This window comes from Phaenicophaeus curvirostris, chromosome 28 (genome assembly GCF_032191515.1).
Source record: "Phaenicophaeus curvirostris isolate KB17595 chromosome 28, BPBGC_Pcur_1.0, whole genome shotgun sequence".
In the NCBI taxonomy this organism is placed as follows: Eukaryota; Metazoa; Chordata; class Aves; order Cuculiformes; family Cuculidae; genus Phaenicophaeus; species Phaenicophaeus curvirostris.
The window spans coordinates 6,052,281-6,071,884 of record NC_091419.1 but is presented as its reverse complement, the minus strand read 5'-3'; the positions used below and the strand labels follow the sequence as shown (position 1 = coordinate 6,071,884).

The 19,604-nt window shown below is 53.0% G+C and overlaps 1 protein-coding gene across 3 annotated transcripts; it reads right to left on the bottom strand.

Moving 5' to 3' along the window:
* Positions 1-297: 297 nt before the first annotated feature.
* On the bottom strand, positions 298-18,596 carry KLHL26 (kelch like family member 26). Of its 3 annotated transcripts, XM_069877805.1 has the most exons (4): positions 18,529-18,591; positions 5,385-5,567; positions 804-2,367; positions 298-371 (listed from the first exon to the last, which is right to left on the bottom strand). In XM_069877805.1, exons 1-4 carry the CDS (start codon positions 18,573-18,575, stop codon positions 345-347), a joined length of 1,821 nt encoding a protein of 606 aa, XP_069733906.1. In that variant the 5' UTR covers positions 18,576-18,591; the 3' UTR covers positions 298-344. The 3 variants fall into 3 exon arrangements, with proteins under 3 accessions (XP_069733906.1, XP_069733908.1, XP_069733907.1); XM_069877807.1 differs by lacking the exon at positions 5,385-5,567 and having other exon boundaries at positions 18,529-18,596; XM_069877806.1 differs by having other exon boundaries at positions 298-2,367.
* Between the last annotated feature and the right edge of the window lie 1,008 nt (positions 18,597-19,604).

Below are 19,604 nucleotides of genomic sequence, written 5' to 3'. Positions count from 1 at the left end.
TTATTGCCACAGGGCTTTGGCAATGAATTAAAAAAAAACAATCATGCTCGTTTATACATAATCAAGTTATCAACATGGCTTTAGTGCTGCAAACTCTGGATGCTTCAAGGAAGGGAGAATTTCTGGGCTGGAAGATCATGCTGCTCTCTGGAGGGGGTGAGGAAAGGCTCTGGAATTGCTGTGTAATCCAAGCAATGAAGAACCAGAGATGTGCAGGGATGAGCATCCCCCTTTTAGGAGAGGGGGAAAAAGTCACTTTTGAAAAGCAAGACTATGTTGTCATAATCCAAGCACCTGAGCTCTCCCACTCCCGCTGTCCTTTATTGCTTCTGGAGGTCAGTGCGTTACACGGGATTTGGTTTTCTGGTTTGCTAAAAAACACCAAAGCGAGACACAATGATTTTTTTTGAGCTATTAATAAAAACCCCACCTGAACTCTTTTAAATGTACCACAGTTCTTTGTGACTCCTGAGCTGGCGATGTCTGCAGCGCGTAACAGTGTTAGAAGTATGAAAAGTTGGCAAAATGCACTCCCCGCATGGGAAATATGGAAAGAAAAGAGAGAAGCTTCTCCCGGCTGTAGCATCTGTGAAGGCTGAGAAGGGCTGCTGCCGCACCGCGTTTGCCAGGACACGGCGTGGAAGGAGGAGGGACTCGCGGAGGAGGGAACGCGAGCAATTCGTCTCCTTCCCTCGCCCACAAAACGCACAACACCACTGGCAGAGAACGAAGAGGCCACACAGCATCCTGACAACATGCAACGCGACTTCCCGGGCCGTGCGTCGTTATCTCTGGGTCGTTACCTGCGGCAGGATAACGGGAGCGCACGCTATCCCAGCAAACGACTCCGGAAAATGGAGGTCCCTTTCCCACTCATCGGTTTCTGTGTTGTACACCTGCACGATGCTCGTGACATTGTTCAGGTGCCAATTGTACCCCCCTACGATATAAATCTTTTTCTCTAGCAAGCAGCAGCCGGCTTCCGACTGCCCCGCGCGCATGGGGCTCACCGTCGTCCATTGATCCGTTTCAGGCACGTAATATTCCACAGCCAAAACATCAAAACAACGGTCAACGTGGTCCATGCGGCCTCCCAGAGCGTAAATCCTATTATTTGCACTCACCATGGCGTGCAGAACCCTGGGTTCGTTCATGGGGGTTTTAAACTCCCACTGATCCGTAGCGGGGTCGTAACAGTGCAGGGCTTTTTTGTCCTCCACGGAAATGCCATACCCACCCGATATGTACAACCGGTCTCCTACCGTGGCTCCCGCGTGCCCCCATGTCCTGCGTTTCAGGGAGCAGACGTAAGTCCACTCGTTATTTTTGGGGCAATACTTCTCTACGGAGGCCAAGCTCCCCGAGCGGTTCCTCCCGCCGGTGGCGTACACCATGCCGTGGAGGACGTTGAGTTGGAACTGGATCCTGCTCTCCTGCATGGCCTGGATGCGCAGCCACTGGTTCAAGTGAGGATCGTAACGGTAGCAGATATCAACGGCTCCCTCGCCGCTCCGGTACTGCAGGTGCTGCCCTCCGACGATGTAGACGAAGTTGTCGAGCACGGCCACGCAGGAATGGCTGCTGCCCACCTCCATCTCCGTCAGCTCCTTGAACTGGCGCACGCTGGCATCCGGCAGGCAGTAGACTTTGCAGCTCACGGTGCGGTCGTTGTCGGTGTAGGGGGTGCCGCCGAAGGTGATGAGGGACAGGACGTCCGAGCGGATGGTGGTGCGAGGGGATTGCATCTCGTGCTGCCGAAAGGGCAGGATCTGGTAATTGAAGGCCTCCAGCAAGTACTGCCGGCACAAAACGTCTTCCACCATGATGTCCAAGGTCTGGACGCTGTCCACCAGCTCCGAGGATTTCATCAGCGGGAAGCGGATGTGGCAGAGCACCTGGCTGGCGTTGGCGCGGCGCGCCGGGTCGTACTGCAGCCAGCGGACGGCAGCGCGGAAGAGGTCGATTTCACTGCAGCTTTTCAGCTTATTGCTCTGCAGGAAGAAAACCAGGCGCTCCAGCGGCAGGTGGAGGAAATCCTCTTCCTCGGAGATCTGGAGGAAATGCCTAAAAGTGAACGCATCGACCGATTCCTTCAGGGACGCGAGGCTGAAGGTGGTGGCCATCTGCCCGATATTGAGGCACGTCTCTACGCTCATGGCAGACTTCAGGAACTCTTCGCAGAGCTCCACGACGGGCACCATCTGGAGGAAGACGGCGGCCCCCAGCACGTCCTGAATACAGTCAAGATCGAGAGTCACCTCGGCGCTGTACGCAAAGTCTATGATGTGCTTCAGTCCTTTTGCAGATACGCCTTTCAGTTCGATCACGTCTTGGCTGGCTTCTCTCATCCCGCCCGTGAACATCGCCCTGGAGGTCAAGAACACAAACAACAATTCCCCCCTCTTTTAAATCCATTTAAAACGATGTGCTGCTTCATAATTTAATTTTATCTTTTGAACACGCTGATTCTCTTAGGGAGGATAGGGAAGGGGAGGAATAAATCAAGGCTAAATCTCTAAAAGCCAGGAGAAATTAGGGTATGCAATTACTGACATAAAGCTCTGCTCTAAAGACTGCACTGAGAAGTAACGCGCAGCTATCAGAAGGTTAAGTTTTTCAGTCCCGCTGGCAGCACAAGTAAAGCAGGAGAAAGCTTCGGGAGGACACTGGACACCAATGAATCCATCATAGTCACCAACCAAAGGACACAATGGGATCTGCACCAGCAGAGACCGGTAACCATGCCCTAAGGAGTCCAGGTACACAGGATTTATGAGCACAAAGAACACGCCTCGGGAAGCACCTGTGTTTAGGAGCCAGCGATCCCCTGAGCTTGCCTGCAGCGCTGCCTTTAGGCACAGATCGCAGTCAGGCAGGCTATGAAATGGCTTAAATACTGCAGATGCAACACATCTAATGAACAGCTTTAGTAATCACAGCAGAACTTCCCCTCCAAGTTTCATTCCCAGAAAACAAGAGGTGCAGCCCCTTCAGAAAGCATCTGTCAGGCTGCAGCGTGACAGCAGGGGGTTAGCAGGCGACTAAACCCACAAACCCAAAGATTTGGTTACAGCACAGCTGCAAATGCATCGGTTGACCAAGCCACACAGAGATTAGGCCCTAGATCCCCCTCCCTGGAAGGCTTCGTAATTCCACAGGAAGCACACACCACGCCAAGGACTGCGCGCAGGCACCTCGGGAGCCGCTCATGTAGAGCCACGCTGCATTTCTCAGCTACGGGGCCTGAGGTGTGACAGGGACATCCCTGCATGCTTGGGTTTGGCACATTTACACCACATTGCAGCTGTCTGCGTTCTATCTGGGCAGCTCGGGGGCGAAGGTTTGTGCCCTGTAGGATTCCACAAGCAGTAGAGGAGCGGCTCCGGGGAAGTCAAAGTTGGAGCAGGTTGGTGGAAGAGCTGAGACGTGGAGTTTCACCTGGAGCTGCCGTTGCACGCTGGCAGCACGTTCCGGGCTGGTTTTCCCACCACTGATAATCTACTCTTCTCCATGGGAAAGGGAAATTCCTGGTGAAGTCACGGTGCCGTTTGAGCTGCCTTAGGGAGCTGCAGCAACTCTAAGATCCGAGTTAGCAAAAATGCTGATCAGACCCTCCTCTTCCGCGCTGGAATAAAGGAATATCTTGGGAACGCTGTCGGAGACAGCAGCTCCAAGTTTCCTGTCCAAACCCAGCTAGAAAACCTGCTGCCATCCAGCATGACCCCGAGAAATCCCCCATGACCTAAATAAGGAAATATCTGCATATGAAATCAGCTTTCCGTAGCCGAGTGACCAGGAATGCTGTTCCCAATTACTCATCCATAGAGCAGATGCTGAAATCCCCTCGCGCATCCCGTGTCCCGGCCCAGCGCGCTGCCCTGATCCCCTGCCCCGGGGGGCCGTGCAGGCACACGTGCACTCGGGCGTTCGCTACACGGAGCTAAACGTGCACAGGGAGAGAGAAGCGTTATTGTTGCCATGATGAGGAGAAATCATCAAACAGAATGCAATTCCATTACGGTTCTTAAACGCTGATTATATAAATGCCTCCATTTCACTCTTCCTTCCTTCCTTCCTTCTGCATAAAACCAGAGTATTTTCAAAAGCAGGATTATTCTGCTCTTGTTCCCCAGGCCAACCTTCCTCAGCACCACAGAAGTTATAACCAGAAACCTACTCAGCAATTATATTTTGACAGCAAAAACGCACTCGTAGTGGCTCTGCACACAGCATTTCTGAGTGCAAACAGAGCTATTGGCATGTGGGGAGAGATGGGTTCCTTCATTAACTGCAGGGGAGAAGAATCAGCTCGGGAGGTTTGTGCTACCGAAGGGAAAGAGAAGGGAACAGCCTGGAAAATCTGTGTGTGTGTAAGACAGACAGCATTGGAGCGGCAGAAGGAATGAGCGAAGGGACACAGGGGATGTTCCAGGGGACACTGGAGTCCCTCGCTCTCGGTTACCTGCTGAGCAAACCAGTCTGCTTGGCCCAGGAAGAAACCTACACATCAGGGAGGGGAGCAGTGAGGACAGCTCCCTCTGCCCCTCTCTTGCTGTGGGGAACAACACCCAGGCTGAGCTCTCTGTTCTGAACCCTCCCTGTATGCTCTGCCTCCAGCACATCCTCACTCAGCACTGCTACTGGTGCTGCCAGAGAAGATCCCTAACTCAGAACAGAGTCATTCCCAGTCAGAGAACCGTTACAAAAGACTCTGAAGGAGGCAGGATGGATGCATACATATTTTCGCTTCAGACTCGATTTCCTGCTCTGCAATAGGTTCACTCTGCATTAATTTGGCTGAAGAAACTCATCACTGTGTTTCAGTTTACTACCCACTCAAGATGGGACGATTCTGCCTCTCTCTAGGGGCCAGGGGAGTGCACACACAAAGCACTTTGCACTCTTCAGATCAGTGGTATTTAAAGATAACACGAGGGTAGCTACAGTGGGCACCATCGTTCCACGGGATGACTCACTGAATTGATTGAATGGTTGGACTCGATGATCCGGTGGGTCTCTTCCAACCTGGTTATTCTATGATTCTATGATTCATTCCAGAGCCCTCGCTGCCACTTGACAATCAGCTCGAGTAGCTCTAGGGCAAACCCTGTTTCCTCCAGTGCCGCGGAGGTGGGTTCAAGGCCTGAGCTTCAACTCGCGTCTTGGCCCAGCGGCTGTAGTTGAACAAACCGCATCTGCGTGCGGAGGGACCAGCTCTGAGCCTCCAGGAGCCTGCAGGTAATCCCACCACCACCGTGGGCAAACCATCCCTCCAAAGGGCTGTGTGGGTGTGATTGTGGGGGGAAAGTTGGGGTGGGGGAGGATGGGGAAACAGAAAACCAATGGGAAGGGTAAAAATGCCTGCTTCCCTATTGGATTCTCACCTGAAATAGTCACTGCAGGCAGCCAAGACAACTTTATGAACCTGAAACACTTCATTATTTATAGTGAGGATGACATCAAGCAGCTGAGCCTGAGCTCGGAGCGAGGCCAGTCCCTGCAGTAGAGTGGTGCTGTGGCCAGGAGCAGAGAACGTGCATTTCAGGGTGCTGTTCTTGTCAGCCATGCTAAAAACAGAACAAGAGAGACAGGCCGGGTTTAAATTAAAACAATATGTGGCACACCTACAAAGCATGCTGGGGTAACACGAAGCGGTTTGAGCGCAGATTCCCAGCTCAACGGCCACACGGAACACCATGACATCAGTTGTATTCCCTTCTCCCAGTACAAAAGAGACTTCCAAATGTTCCAATTATCCTTTCGCATTACTGACAACCCGTGCAGCACACGTGGCCTGCAGGGACCATCCAACGTCAGCCAGTGAAGCCAAAAGCTCCGGCGAACACGCGTGTCCCCACGCTACAACCACCCCAGAGCCCACCCTGACATTGACTTCAACCACGAGATGGAATCACAGTTGCTTAATCTCCCCACCACCTTTCCTGCCTGCAGCTGTGAGATCCTCAGCATCCAGGGGCAGCCCCGCTACCCTGATTTGATCCTTTCCGTATGCCTGACCCTCACGAGAAGAGCAAAGGCAAAATATTACAGAGCCCTGGCTGCTCTACATAATGTCAGCGGTTTGAACTGCGCTGTAAACAGTTCCCTCCCAGGGTAAACATCTCCTTGGTTTTCTCAGTGCCTCTCACACGTTTCCTGCGTGACAGCATCGTTCCTAGATCACCTGGCCTCAGACGCGCTTGTCGGAGAGAGGGCTGCGTTTGCAGATGAGCATCAGCAGCATCCGTGCAAGAACAGACTGTGAGATGTCTGAGGGTGGGGAGGCCCTGGCCCAGGCTGCCCAGAGCAGGGGTGGCTGCCCCATCTCTGGAAGGGTTTAAGACCAGGTTGTATGGGGCTTGGAGCAACCAGATCCACTGGGAGGTGTCCCTGCCCATGGCAGGGGTGGGACTGGATGGGCTTGGAGGTCCCTTCCGACACAAACCATTCCACAATTCCACGACTCTATAATTCCATGCTCTATGCACCTCTGAACAGAACTGCAACCCTGCTGCAGGTCTCCCAGGCACGGTGAGACACGGCTGGAATTCCCTGCCCACCAAAGAGTTGACTTCCTACCTTCATTTATAAACTTAATCCAACTCCGAACTACTTTTCAGGATCAAGATCCAAGCCCTTCTGGGAAGAAAACACGCACAAGGACAAGGAATCAGGATGCGGTTTATGTTTTTGGAACAATCCTGCTATTTGGTCTCTGCATCTTAAGAAATATTTTATGCAAGCATGACATAAAAAATCCTACACGGATCAAACGGAATCTGGAAAGTTGTTCTAAAGTCCACAGTGGGAGAGTGCCCTCAGTACTGTACTTAAAGGGTATTATCATTATTATTATTATTAGTTTTCTTTAGGCAGAATAGACTGACAAAGCCAACAATTCCAGCACAGAGACTGGGTCGAGCTGGGTCGGGCTGCACAATCACATCCTTTGCTACCAACTGTCCCCGAGATCTCTCCCCAAACAACAACAAATGCCACGTGCAACACGTGCAACAAGCAGGTAAGGTCAGAGAAGAGTCTGGGAGATGGGATAACAAAAAACGGGATGTAAACAATCCTCAAACAATAAGCAACAATGGACAGGGCTCACCATTTGCCTAACTTATCGGACTGCAATTTCCTGTGAGCTTTAGAAGGAAGGCGAGTGAGGGGAAATCTGTGATGTTCATCAGAGCGCTGTGAGGGCAGACACTTTGCGCGAGCGGCTCCAGAGCTCTCTGGGATGCTGGAGGATGCAGATAGCGAAGCTCTGCAGGCTTGGGAACACACACGAGTTCCTACTGGGATGGCTGATACCGGTCAGCTGCGCTTCTTGTAGCACAGATCGGAGATTCCTACCTTAAAGTCCAAGCATACTAAAAAGTCTGAATTCAGAGCGCAGAGCCCAGCTACAACATCCTCCCTATATTAAAAAGGATTAGCAAAAAGGCAGTTGCTGACAAGACCTTTATCCATCACTCTGGGAGCCAAGAAACCTCTATCCACTCCAGCTAAGAGGGAGGAGATCGGAGGGAGCGAGAGCATGAATATTCATCACGTCAAACTTGTTTTCCTCTCCGCTCTGGAGCAATGGCTTGGAGTTGCTGGAGTCAAAAAAGGAAACACCGAGCATAAGCACGGAAATGCTCTTCCCTTGGAACACGGCATTGTTCACCAAGCAAACCCAGTTTGCCTCAAACTGAACAGGTAAAACACACACAGCTGGGAGACAGCAACTCCCAAGCCTATCAGAACTCCATCAGCCTCGATCTCCTGCAGGATTCTTCTGGGAATTCTCTTCAGCATTTGTTTCAGACCAATTCTAAATGTTCCTTTTCCCAGCCTAAGGGCTGATCTTTCACTGCCTTCATCAAGTTCCAACCCCCTTCCAGTGGACCGGGATTGCTCTTACTGTATCCACAGCCCTCCCAGCGCGAGTCCCTCTTCAAACAACGAGTTCTAGCTGAACAAACACTCCTCCTTTTTCCTTTTTTCTCCATTAACTTTTCCAGGCACTGTTCAAAACCAGGGTTTAAGTTTAGAGCAGATGGAGGAGTAAATCGGGGTGGGTGGATATTTCTGTGCTGGAATAAACATGTCTGCATGTGCGACTCATTTCAACAGGGAATTATGAACAGCTCCCCCTGGAAATCTCCCTGCGTGAGTCCCTTTGTCCATTTACAGGTACAGAATAAAGGGATCCGATGTTTACACAGTCCTCCAGGGGGGAAAAAAAGGCAAACCAGAACCAAACAGTAAGAGCAGAATCACTCACGTCCAGTTTTCTTCAGTCTGGAATAAAGGAATTTTTAGAAGCAACACATAAGCTGGAAGCAAACCAAATCCATACAAAGAATAAGAAACCAGTCGAAGACAACAAAAAAAACCAAAGCGAGAGGAGGAGAGGTAGAAAACAGCCACAAATGGTGGTTGCACCATGGTCAGCAGAGAGGGGTTTGTGCCAAAGGCAGGCTGGGCACTAGCCAGGCTGCGGGACCAGGGGCACCGTCCGCTCTTCCAGTCCTTGGGCTGCATCGGGAACAGAGGAAGAACAGAGGCAGCAGCTGGAGGACAGGGAAAGGAAAAAAACACAAAAGGAAGCCTTGAACATCTGAAAGCGCCTTTGTGAGGCTGCCTCTATCTCGTGAGATGGGAATATGCCGTGTACTTGTTGCTTAACGCTCTGTTACAGAAGGAACTGCCTGGCAGACGAACTTTGGAAGAGTTGGACCTACTTCTCAGCCACGCAGATAAAAGCCTTTTCTCACACAACAGGGAGAAAGTGTTTGTTCTGCTCTTTCCCCCTTCCGAAGGAGGCAGGGCTGGAGAGCTTCTGGAATTTTCCTCATGCTGTAGTCTTTGTCCTCAAAGCTGAGCGCAGCCCTTCCCCTGCCGCGGAACTTTGCCAGAGCACCCTTCGGCAGGGGCCGAGCACGCCAGCTCGGAGCAGGGTCAACCGTGCCTGGCTGCACCCGCTCAAATCCATCCTTGAAAAAACTGGAAACCACAAAAATCCCATTCACATCCAGCAGGGTTTCCACCACACGAACCATGGGCTGCACGGGGAGCTGAAAGTGTTTACATGATCGGGGCCTCCAACATGTGAATATATTGGTATAAAGGTGACTTTACTGGAACAGAAATCCCACTTTCCATATGGAAATAGCTGCAGCAATGAAAGGCATCTTTGTATTCATGTAACTGCATCCATAGGAGCTGGAATTCAATAGGCACATTGATTCCGAGGGGTGATCCATTTTGGGCTCCGCTAACACCACGGGTACCCATTTTTCCAAAAGGCACTGCTGGGGAACAAGTGATGGGATTAAGGATTTGTCTCCAAGCTGCTGCTCTGGAAGCAGATTGCTTCCAATCCTTCCCAGCCACTGCAGGGCAGAGCTCGGCACAGCGCAACAACCAGAGCGTGGGGAGAATCACAGAATAGTTTGGGTTGGAAGGGACCTTAAAGATCATCCAGTTCCAACCCGCTGCCATGGGCAGGGACACCTCCCACTGTCCCACTGGATCAGGGGCTCCAAGCCCCATCCAACCTGGCCTTGAACACCTCCAGGGATGGGGCAGCCACAGCTTCCCTGGGCAACCTGGGCCAGGGCTGCACCACTCTCATCGCGGAGAAATTCTTCCTTATGTCTAGGAGCAAGGATGGCTTGGTTTTCTGACCAGAAACAGATGCAGCAAGAAGCACCTGGACACCCCAGAGGCCTCCAACGCTGGCAGGTTGAGGGCTCCTAGCCCCCTGCTCATCGCTTGGGGGTTGGAATTAGATGATCTTTAAGGTTTCTTCCAACCCAAACTAGTCTATGATTCTATATCAAAGGGCCGTAGCTCAAGAACCTGTTCAGAGGAGGCACAGAGACCATCCCAAAGAACAACTGTCCCCTGCCTCTGCCTCCTCAGCTCTCCACAGCATCACGTGTAATCCAAGCTGCATTTCAAGCTAATGAATCATTTTTACCAAATCTGTACTGATGATTAAAAACATCAAAGCTGGAATTAAAGGCTTAGCGAGGATGGGTCCAGATTTCAGCATATTTGCAACTCCTGCACGAGTGCAAATGGCGAGAATTACACCGGGCCGGATTACGACATTGCGGCGATTGAATTAAATAAACCTTTTGCTTCACCGCTGCCTGTCGCCTTCCTGCTCTGCTTTCCCAACCTGCTCCTCCTGGGGAGGAGGGACGGCTCAGCGCTAGCCAGGCTGGCTCTCCACTCCGGTTCAGCATCCTTGCTAATATCCACCCACGTTTTCCCACTCTCCGGGCAGGTGGTGTTGGTAATTTTTTCATACGGGAGAAACTCGAGGGGGTTGGCAGGGTTTCTGAGCAGGGCACGCTGCCAGCAGGCAGCCTCTCCAGCAAACACAGCGGGCACGGCTGGGTACGGAGAGGAGGGAGGAAAGGCAGCAGCGTTTCTGTGTGTGTGTGATCACAAGCATCGAGCACGCAGCGCCGCAGCTTTTTCCTGGATAAACAAAGGACTCGGGAATGCAAAAGAGCCAGCGAGGCACCTTCGGAGCTCTCAGGCAAGAAATCTTTTATGGGGAGAGCAGCAGAGCTAACATAAAGCTGAGGAGTAACTCTATTTAGAACACAGGGTGTGAATATTAAGGACCTTCTTTAAGAACCTTTGAAAGGCAGCATTATAGATATTTTAATAATGCAAATCATTTAATGCCTTTAGTTTCACACCTAAGTAAAAAACACATTCAGATTCTGATTTTTAAACTACAATTAAGACACTTAAAATCAAAACAAAAGTCAAACTCCCTCGGATAAGTCACTGGTAGCCATGGTTACTGTAATATTTCAGATCCTGAGGCTTTATATCACATGCCCGAAGGATGAAAATGAGTTCCCAGTGCCTCACGTTACCGAACATTACGTTAGGGTAGAAAGGCCAAGAGTGTTACTGCAGACGTGCTGGGTCCACGGGCTCTTGCCTGGACTTGGGGACAACGCTCCCGTGGCCTTTGCATCCCTCTAGGAAAAGGCGTCCAGAGGTTCCCTTGAAGATGAGATGCTGCCAGGCAATGAGACTTAAAAATACCTGCCCCGTTAACCTACTTACGTTCCCAGCAGCCAGCACAGTTGCCACCAGCACCCATCAGAAACATTTCCCAGCACTTCCCTGTCTAGATTAACAACAATAAGCACTTAATGATCAGCAACTGATTAAATATTAATACAGTGAGTGAAGGGGAGGTTTCCCAGAGAAACTTAATAATTTAATCAATATCTTTGTTCCCTTCTCCACCTCCTTTTCTTCATCTCTGCCATTTGTCTCCTCTGCCTCCACTCGCTTCCCTCTCCTCACATCCTCTCTCTCAGCACAGGCAATAAATACAAGTAGGAAGCCTGAAACCAATATCGCTATTTAGAAGTGACAAGCAATTTGGAGCACTTGGATAAAGAGATTATAAATGGGTTGGAGTTTTAGGAGGAGTAACACTTTGTGTGAAAAACATGGTCTACTGGAAAACACCTGACGCTGAAGAGTGAAGTTTGAAAAGCTTCATCTTCGACCTTTTACACTTTGAATCTCAAAGTTTAAGGAACATTAATGTTTGACCAAGGGAGAACAAGCAATATCCATTCTTTTAAATGAAGAACAAAGCCCAAAGCAAGCTGTTCTTATTTGCATTACAGGGACCTAGAGGCTCTGTCTCCCTCACAAAAGGGAAGGGAGGTCCCAAAAGATGGATTATGCGATGCTGGGACAGGGCTGGGACCCACAACTCCGCAGCTGGACAACCTTCAGCCTTGCCATTAGTGAAACCAGTAATTAAAGTCGCATTGCAGAGAGGCCAGGAGGTACCTTAATGGTTAGTTTTTAAGCACTACTGATCCCTTCACTTGCTTATGTGCATCTCCCAGACTGGAACCACGGGATCCCTGCAACCCAAAGGTACAGCAGGAAGTTGAAGCAAGAGGTTTTTCAAATTATTTTAAAAAATACTAGGTTTTGCCCCCTGAGAGGTCCCAGACACATTTCCAAATCGCTGTTTGTCTTGTTTTCTGAGCAGGACTCACAAACACACACACAGATCTATTCTGCTCCCAGGCTTCAATTGGCAGGCTGTTTGCAAGCCAAAGGAGGTGGGATTTTGGTTTTTGCTAAAAGCACTAATAAACGGGGCTGTCTGTCAGAAGCTGGCTGGCCTGGTAAAACAGAGCGAACGAAAAAAACCAGAGAATCTGAACACATTCAACTCTGTGCCACCTCACACAGCTCCAGTGTCAGGAAGTGGTCAGCATGTGCTGTACCCGTGAGAAACTGGGGAGAGAGGCAGGAAAGAACAAGATTCTGAAACACGCTTCTGTCACGGCTTCAGAGTCGTCTTTATGCTGGTGTGGGGACAAATGGGAACAGCAGTTTGGTCCCCTTCATTCAGCAACCAAAGCGGCCAACACAGCTCCCAGGGCCGGCTCCGTCAGCCCAAATTTGCACAATGGATCTTGGAGGGGCACAGAATGTCAGGCTGAGAAGATCATTTACCAGGATCTGCCTTTTCTCTTCTTTTCTCTCCTCTTCCTCTTCTCTCTAGCCACATCCAGAGCTACCACAGAGCAGGGTGTCCTGCACAGGGATCCTCCTGGGGCACCCTCAGTCCTGCCCAAGCCTCCTCTGGCAGCAGGGGACACATCCCCCATTGCCAAGGACACCCTGCAATTCCACAATCTCCACTTGTATTACCACAAGGACCGAGAATGGGAAGACACTGCCCCACCCCCCAAACTCGACCGCGATTATATTCCTGTCAGCCCCAAACTTAATCCCGCTGAGCCAGGAACAAACTGAGCAGATATAAAAATCACTCTAAGCATATAAATTACTCCGGCAGTCCCAGGCAGCACCACGGCTATGAAAACGTCAGCTGCTTTTGGCTGCTCCCGAGCTCAGCCAGCCCCACCAGGACCCCCAGAAGGAAGGAGGATTTTACACCACGTAAAATCTGCCTGTGTATCCACAGTACGTGGTGAAGTGCAGGCTCTTTATACACTCGATATTCCTGCTGACAGCACTGCCTTAAACAGCTCCACGTTTCCCACACCATATGCCCTGGCGGTCCAACCCTGCCAACCCCGGTGCTAGAAAAAGGAAAGCTACAGCCATGCTGGATCAAAAATAAAGGCAAAAGAAGCAGCCTCATCCCTTCAGAGCACACGGCCGCGGTGGTTCCAGCAGCCAGAAGGCGCAGCGGGTGCTCTCTGCGCCTGCCATCCCAGCAGCACCCGTGGCAGAGCCGCTGTGCAAAGGCCGAGAGGCACCTAGTGGTGTTGGGGAGCACAGCAGAGCCACCAAGGCCACCCCAAAAGTGACACCGGAGCACCGTGTGGCTCCCGGCCTTCTAGACACCACCCTGCTCCTCCCTACACCCCTGCTCTTCCATCCACCCCACTCCAGCATCGCATTTCACCTTTGGAAACAGAGTGAGGCTGATCTGTGGCACAGCTACCTCTACTTTCATCCAAGAATCTATTGGGATCTGTCTCAGCTTCCCAGCTTGTCCCAGTTGAGCGGTGGCTGGCTTGCATTCCCGCTGGAAACAGCCTGTTTTGGCTCTGCTAGCAGCTCCTAGCAGGGCAGAGAGATTCCCCCACCAAGCAAATCACTCTGCGACCTTTTCCCACACAGTCACACCAGGTAATAACTTGGGAAAACTTCAAAACCAGCCTATGAGTTACTTGGAGCAGCATTTGTCTCAGTCTGTCTCTCTGACACCCGATTGCATCCTCTGGGCAGCGTGGCAACAGGAACAACAGGAGTAGCTAGATGTAGAGTCGGTACAGCAGCACGGTGCCCCGCAGCCTCTCCTCCTCCCGCACCTCCACATCCACACTCCTGCCTCTGAGCAGCTCGGGATCTCAAGCAAGAGCCACACAGAGCAACTAAACAGCTGGCAACAGGAGAAAACCGACCATCCCTTAACACAAACTAAAGAAATCATGTTTTCTAGCAGCTGCCCCAGCACTTGGTATCGTAACACCAAGCAACAGGATGAGAGGAAATGGCCACAACTTGCACCAGGGGAGGTTCAGATTGGACGTTAGGAAAATTTCTTTATGGAAAGAATGGTGAAGCACTGTCAGAGGCTGCCCAGGGCAGTGGTGGAGTCTCCATCCCTGGAGGGGTTGAAAAACCTTGTGGCCATGGCGCTTTGGGACATGGTTTAGTAGAGATGGTGGTGTTGGGCTGACGGTTAGACTGGATGAGCTTAGAGGCCTTTTCCAACCTTAATGATTCCATGATTCTATGATCATTCTGTTTCCCAGATCGTGGGGCAACTCACATCTGTGCAGGCTTTGTGGCACCCTCAGAGCATCCCCTGAACAGAGTAACCCAAGACCACCAGCAGCACAGCAACAGCTTTCCCTAAAGGTCCCTGGCTTCTGGGCAAGTTCAGCATTTACCTTCCACATGAATGGGAAACTAGAAAAGACGCCTCAGCCACCATCTCAAGACTCCTCCTTACAAAGCAGCTCACACTAAGCCACGCTTGGAGGTAAGACAGAAACCTTTACAGAATTACCGAAGTTCCCTTGGGTCTAAATAAAACCTCTAGCTCCGAAGTTTCCCCGTGTTGAAAAAGAAAGCAGCAGTTATTTTTACAGTGATTGAATCAGAGCGTAAACATTTACACCACGTCTACCAGATCTAACAACTAAAACTGCTTTAGAATTGCCATGTGGCGGAGCACAGAACACAGGAACCACACAAACCCAAACTTTGAACAGTTTCAAAAAGAAGCCTAATTGAAGAGTGAAGCTATACGAGATCACAGGAGCACAAAAGCAAGGCAGACTCACAGCCCTCACACTCCCCCGGTGCAGAGTTACTCCATCCTCCTGCACATTTGCTCTCTCCCACCACTTTCCTCAGCAGGTGTAAGGGCAGCGCAGGTCAACTTTCCTTTGACGCGAACCCAGACGTGTGTACGTTTAGATAAGGAGGCCCTGCAGGTCTCCCTCCCCATTTCATTCTGGTTTTGAGAGGTGGAACCGCTTTCAGCGAAGACGCCAGCCTGTAACAGCAATAGGGAGGGTTTGAAGAGCATTTACACAACCTTCCTTCCTTCAGGAATCATTCCCAGTTTAACAGATACACAGCTCTCCTCAGGTGTCCGGACACCCTGATTAATTCCTACTTGAAGGCCTGCATGATAACATCTTCTCCAGCATCCAAAAAGACATTTAAAGATCTTTGCCACCCTGCTTTGTACAACCCTACCTCTCCAGCATCGCAGAAGAGTTCACACTTCTCAGCGTCGGCTCCTCTTACCGAGGGTACCGACGGATTTCACTTTGCTCATCAATCTCAATGCGTATCCTCGATGTTACACAGTGAATTACGCAGCCTGAAACTCTCCCTCCACATGAGACCGAGGGCTGGGAGTAAATTATGAAACCCACCTGTAACTCATGAAATTCTACCCAGAGAGGAAGAGAGAAAGTTTATTTCTAAGCAGATCGAGGCTGTTTGTTTTTCAGTGCACAGCAACAGCCTCAAATCATGCCCTCAGTCTGTCCAAAGCCTTTTGTCCACACGGCATGTTCCATATCAAGAGAACACACAGGATCCCCAGCAGATAAGTTGATTTTCTCGCTCTGGGGAAGCGATTGTACTCACGGGTAACTTGCATGAGCCATGCAGTAGCAATTCCAAAGATGGAAATTCTGCCTGTGCTGTTTGAGTAAGAGCGCAGCACCGAAACGGCACGGGGGATAGAGCGAGAGGGCACTGTGTCCCTTTGCCTGAGACAGTAAATACTCACCAAGCCCCAAAAAGTCACAAGTGGGAAGCACCTAACAAGGAATCATTGTGGATGGAGAATGCCTGTGAAACTCTCGTTCTACAGAGGAAACGCGGCACGTCCAACGTCCCCCATCAGGCTTCTCCCCTCTATTCTCTGACAAATCTATCCTTTAAAACAGGACTTAGAACCAACAGGAAGCAAATTCCAAACTTCAACGGGCTTTACTTTAAAACTCACAAAGAAAATAAACACACAGCGATAGGGAACACGACGGAGCAACAGCTCGGGGAACAAAACTGCTGTAGCTCCAGGCTGGGTGATTTATCACAGCCCTGAAATAAATTCCTTCCACACTCGCCTCTGAGAAACTCCGAGCAGCCCTATGGACATCCGTGTGAAAGAGGTGCTGCTGCTCCTGTTAGGAAAGGGAAGGAGGAACAGGGAGAGAAAATGGAAAGCCCCAGGTAACACAGCACAGAGCACACGCAGGCGGTCATTAAAGCACAATAATATCTATATATGAGGTGAGAATTCCGAGGCTCCTCCAGCATGGAGCGATGACTGGGAGAGCTTCCCTCTCCGCAGGGAGACGTACAGGGTGGTTATTTTGGGTGCGAACGCAGCGTGAAGTTGAGGATAAACAATGCTTCCAAGTGACAGGCTGCTAGCACAACATCCCAGAGAGACACCACAACTCCCGAACGCTGCTCAACACGGGAACTTTTGGACGGCGATGGATAAAGAAGCCTTGGGAAGAGGAACTCCTCCAGGACCTGGTCCCAGTGCCATGTACTACACCACCTCTGTGACACCTTCTAAGGCCAAGTCACCCTGCAGGGACCAAACCCAGGACCCAGGGGGCACGCATAGGGAATGGGATGGGCCTGGAACCCCAAAACTTGGCTTCTCCATGAACCTGTCAACCCTGTTTCTCCCTAAACCTACGAGGCTTGTGGCTCTGCAAACCCAGCCCCATTGGGACCGAGGTGGGATTCACAATATCCTGGTTTAGAGCTGTACTCAGACCCCAGCCCCCTCCTCATAAAGGGAAAGCGCTGTAATGAATTATCATCATTATCTTCCAGAGGTCCCCCCAACTCCAGGCCCTGCTCAGGATCCCCTTCTCCCCAGGACCCCCAACCTCAGGTCCCCACTCAAGACTTCCATGACCCCCCACATCCCAGGACCCTTCCATGACCCCCCAGACCCCAGGACACCCCTCCCCAGGACCCCCACCTTCAGGACACCCAGACCCGGGCCCTGCTCAGGAGCCCCAGCCCCAGGATCCTTCCTTCCCCAGGACCCCCTACCCCCAGCCCCATGCCCTGCTCATGACCCCCAGCCCCTAGGACCCCGACCCCATGAACTGCTCAGGAACCCCAACCCCAGAACCCCCACTCTCAGCACTCCCAACCCTGGGTCCTACTTAGGACCTCCCCAGGACCTCCATCCCCATGTTCTACTCAGGATCCCCAACCCCGGATCCCAGACCCCATGCCCATATCAGGATCCCCAAACCCAAGACCTCCACCTCCAGGACCCTCATCCCCATGCACTGCTCAAGACTCCCACCCCAGGACCCCCATCCCTAGGACCCCCAACCCCATGCTCTGCTCAAGATCTCCATCCCCAGGACCTCCAACTGTGGGCCCTGCTTAGGACCCCCCCTTCCAATACCCCCCATCCCCAAGACCCCCATCCCCATATCGTCCTCAGGACCTCCAACCCCAGGACCCCTATTCTCATGCCCTGCTCAAGACCTCCATCCCCAAGACCTCAGACCCCATGTCTTGCTCAGGACCTCCAACCCCAGGACCCGCATCCCCATGTCCTGTGCAAGACCCCCAACCCCAGGAACTCCAACCCCAAGACTCTCAACCCCAGAACCCCCATTCTCATGCCCTGCTCAAGACCTCCATTCTCAGGACCTCCACCCCCAGGACCTCACACCCCATGCCCTGCTCAGGACCCCCACACTCTGGACCCCCAACTCTGGGCCCTGCTTAGGACCCCCCCTTCCAATACCCTCCAGCCCCAGGACCCCCAGGACCCCCAACCTCATGCCCTGCCCAGGACCCCCACGGCCAGGCCCCCACCCCCAGGACCCCCATTCTCAGGACCTCAGACCCCATGCCCTGCCCAGGACCTGCACCCCCAGGACCCCCAACTCCAGGACCCCCAACTCTGGGCCCTGCTTAGGACTCTCCTTCCAATACCCTCCAGCCCCGGGACCCCCAGCCTCATGCCCTGCTCAGGACCCCCAAGGCTGGGCCCCCATTCCAAGACCCCCATTCTCATGCCCTGCTTAAGACTTCCAACCTCAGGACCTCAGACCCCATGTCCTGCTCAGGACCTGCACCCCCAGGACCCCCAACCCTGGGCCCTGCTTAGGAACCCCCCTTCCAACACCCTCCAGCCCCAGGACCCCCAGCTCCAGGACCCCCAGCGCCAGGACCCCCAGCCCGATGCCCTGCCCAGGACCCCCACCCCCGGGCCCCCACCCCCAGGACCCCCATTCTCACACCCTGCTCAAGACCTCCACCCCCAGGACCTCACACCCCATGCCCTGCTCAGGACCCCCCCAGCTCTGGGCCCTGCTCAGGACCCCCCTTCCAATACCCTCCAGCTCCAGGACCCCCAGCGCCAGGACCCCTAGCCCCATGCCCTGCCCAGGACCCCGCAAGGCCGGGCCCCCAGCCCCAGGACCCCCCGGCGGAGGGGCCGGTCCCGCCGCCCCCCGCCCCGCTCACCCGCCGGGCCGCTCCGCGCAGAACTCGGCCCCGCCGGACTCCGCCATCTTGGGCGGGCGGGGAGGGGGGAGGGGCCCGAGCGGAGGGGAGGGACGGGAGAGGGAGAGGAGGGAGAGGAAGGAGAGGGAGAGGAGGGAGGGAAGGGGGAGGAGGAGGGGAGGGAACAGGGGAAAGGGGAGAAGGGTAAAGAGAGGGGGTGGGAGAGGAGTGAAAAGAGGGAATGGGGAAGAGGGAGGAGGAGAGGGAGAGGGAGAGGGAGAGGGAGAGGGAGAGGGAGAGGGAGAGGGAGAGGAGAGGAGAGGAGAGGAGAGGAGAGGAGAGGAGAGGAGAGGAGAGGAGAGGAGAGGAGAGGAAGGAAACAGGGAAGAGGGGAGAGGGGAAAAAGGGAGAGGAGAGAGAGGAGAGGGGAGAAAAGAGAGGAAGATAAGGGAGGGGGGGACGGGGGAAGATAAGGGAGAGGGGAGAGAGGAGAGGGGAAAGGAGGGGAAGACGGGAGGGAAAAGATAGGGGAGATGGGATATATGGGAGGGGAGAGGAGGGGAGAGGAGAGGAGGGGAGGGGAGGGGAGGGGAGGGGAGGGGAGGGGAGGAGAGGAGAGGAGAGGAGAGAGGAGGGGAGAGGAGGAATGGGAAAGGGTCAAGTGCTGCCACCAGTGCCGCCACCACCCCCCACCCCCGAGGACCTGGGGGCTCAGGCTGTCACAGCCCCCACAGCACAGTGGGTTTGGGGCTCCATCCCTCGGCCCTGGGGTCCCAGGGGCTGTCTCTGCTCCACAGGACAGGGGTTGGGGGGCACCATCACCTCCCCACAGCCGAGGGTATTTGGGGGTCTGTCCCCATCCCTCAGCTGAGAGGTCCCAGGGGCTGCCACCTTCCCACGGCTGAGGGAACTTGGGGGGCCGTCACCGCCCCACAGCTGAGGGGACTGGGCGTCTGTCGCTGTCGCTCGGCTGTGGGGTCGCAGTGACCATCAGGGGCTGTCACTGCCCCACTGGCCACCACGCTCCTCAGCTCCCTCCATCCGACCACTACCCAACAGCAGCCGATGGTCCATGCCCTCTCCCTCGCGACTCCACA

Bases quoted from the DNA above. Each gene is read 5' to 3' on its own strand.
- KLHL26 (XM_069877805.1), bottom strand. From the start codon at position 18,575: ATGGCGGAGTCCGGCGGGGCCGAGTTCTGCGCGGAGCGGCCCGGCGG. The intron at 5,568-18,528 runs GTGAGCGGGGCG...TTCTGTTTTTAG, and splicing joins TGCGCGGAGCGGCCCGGCGG to CATGGCTGACAAGAACAGCA. The intron at 2,368-5,384 runs GTGAGAATCCAA...CTTGACCTCCAG, and splicing joins GCCTGCAGTGACTATTTCAG to GGCGATGTTCACGGGCGGGA.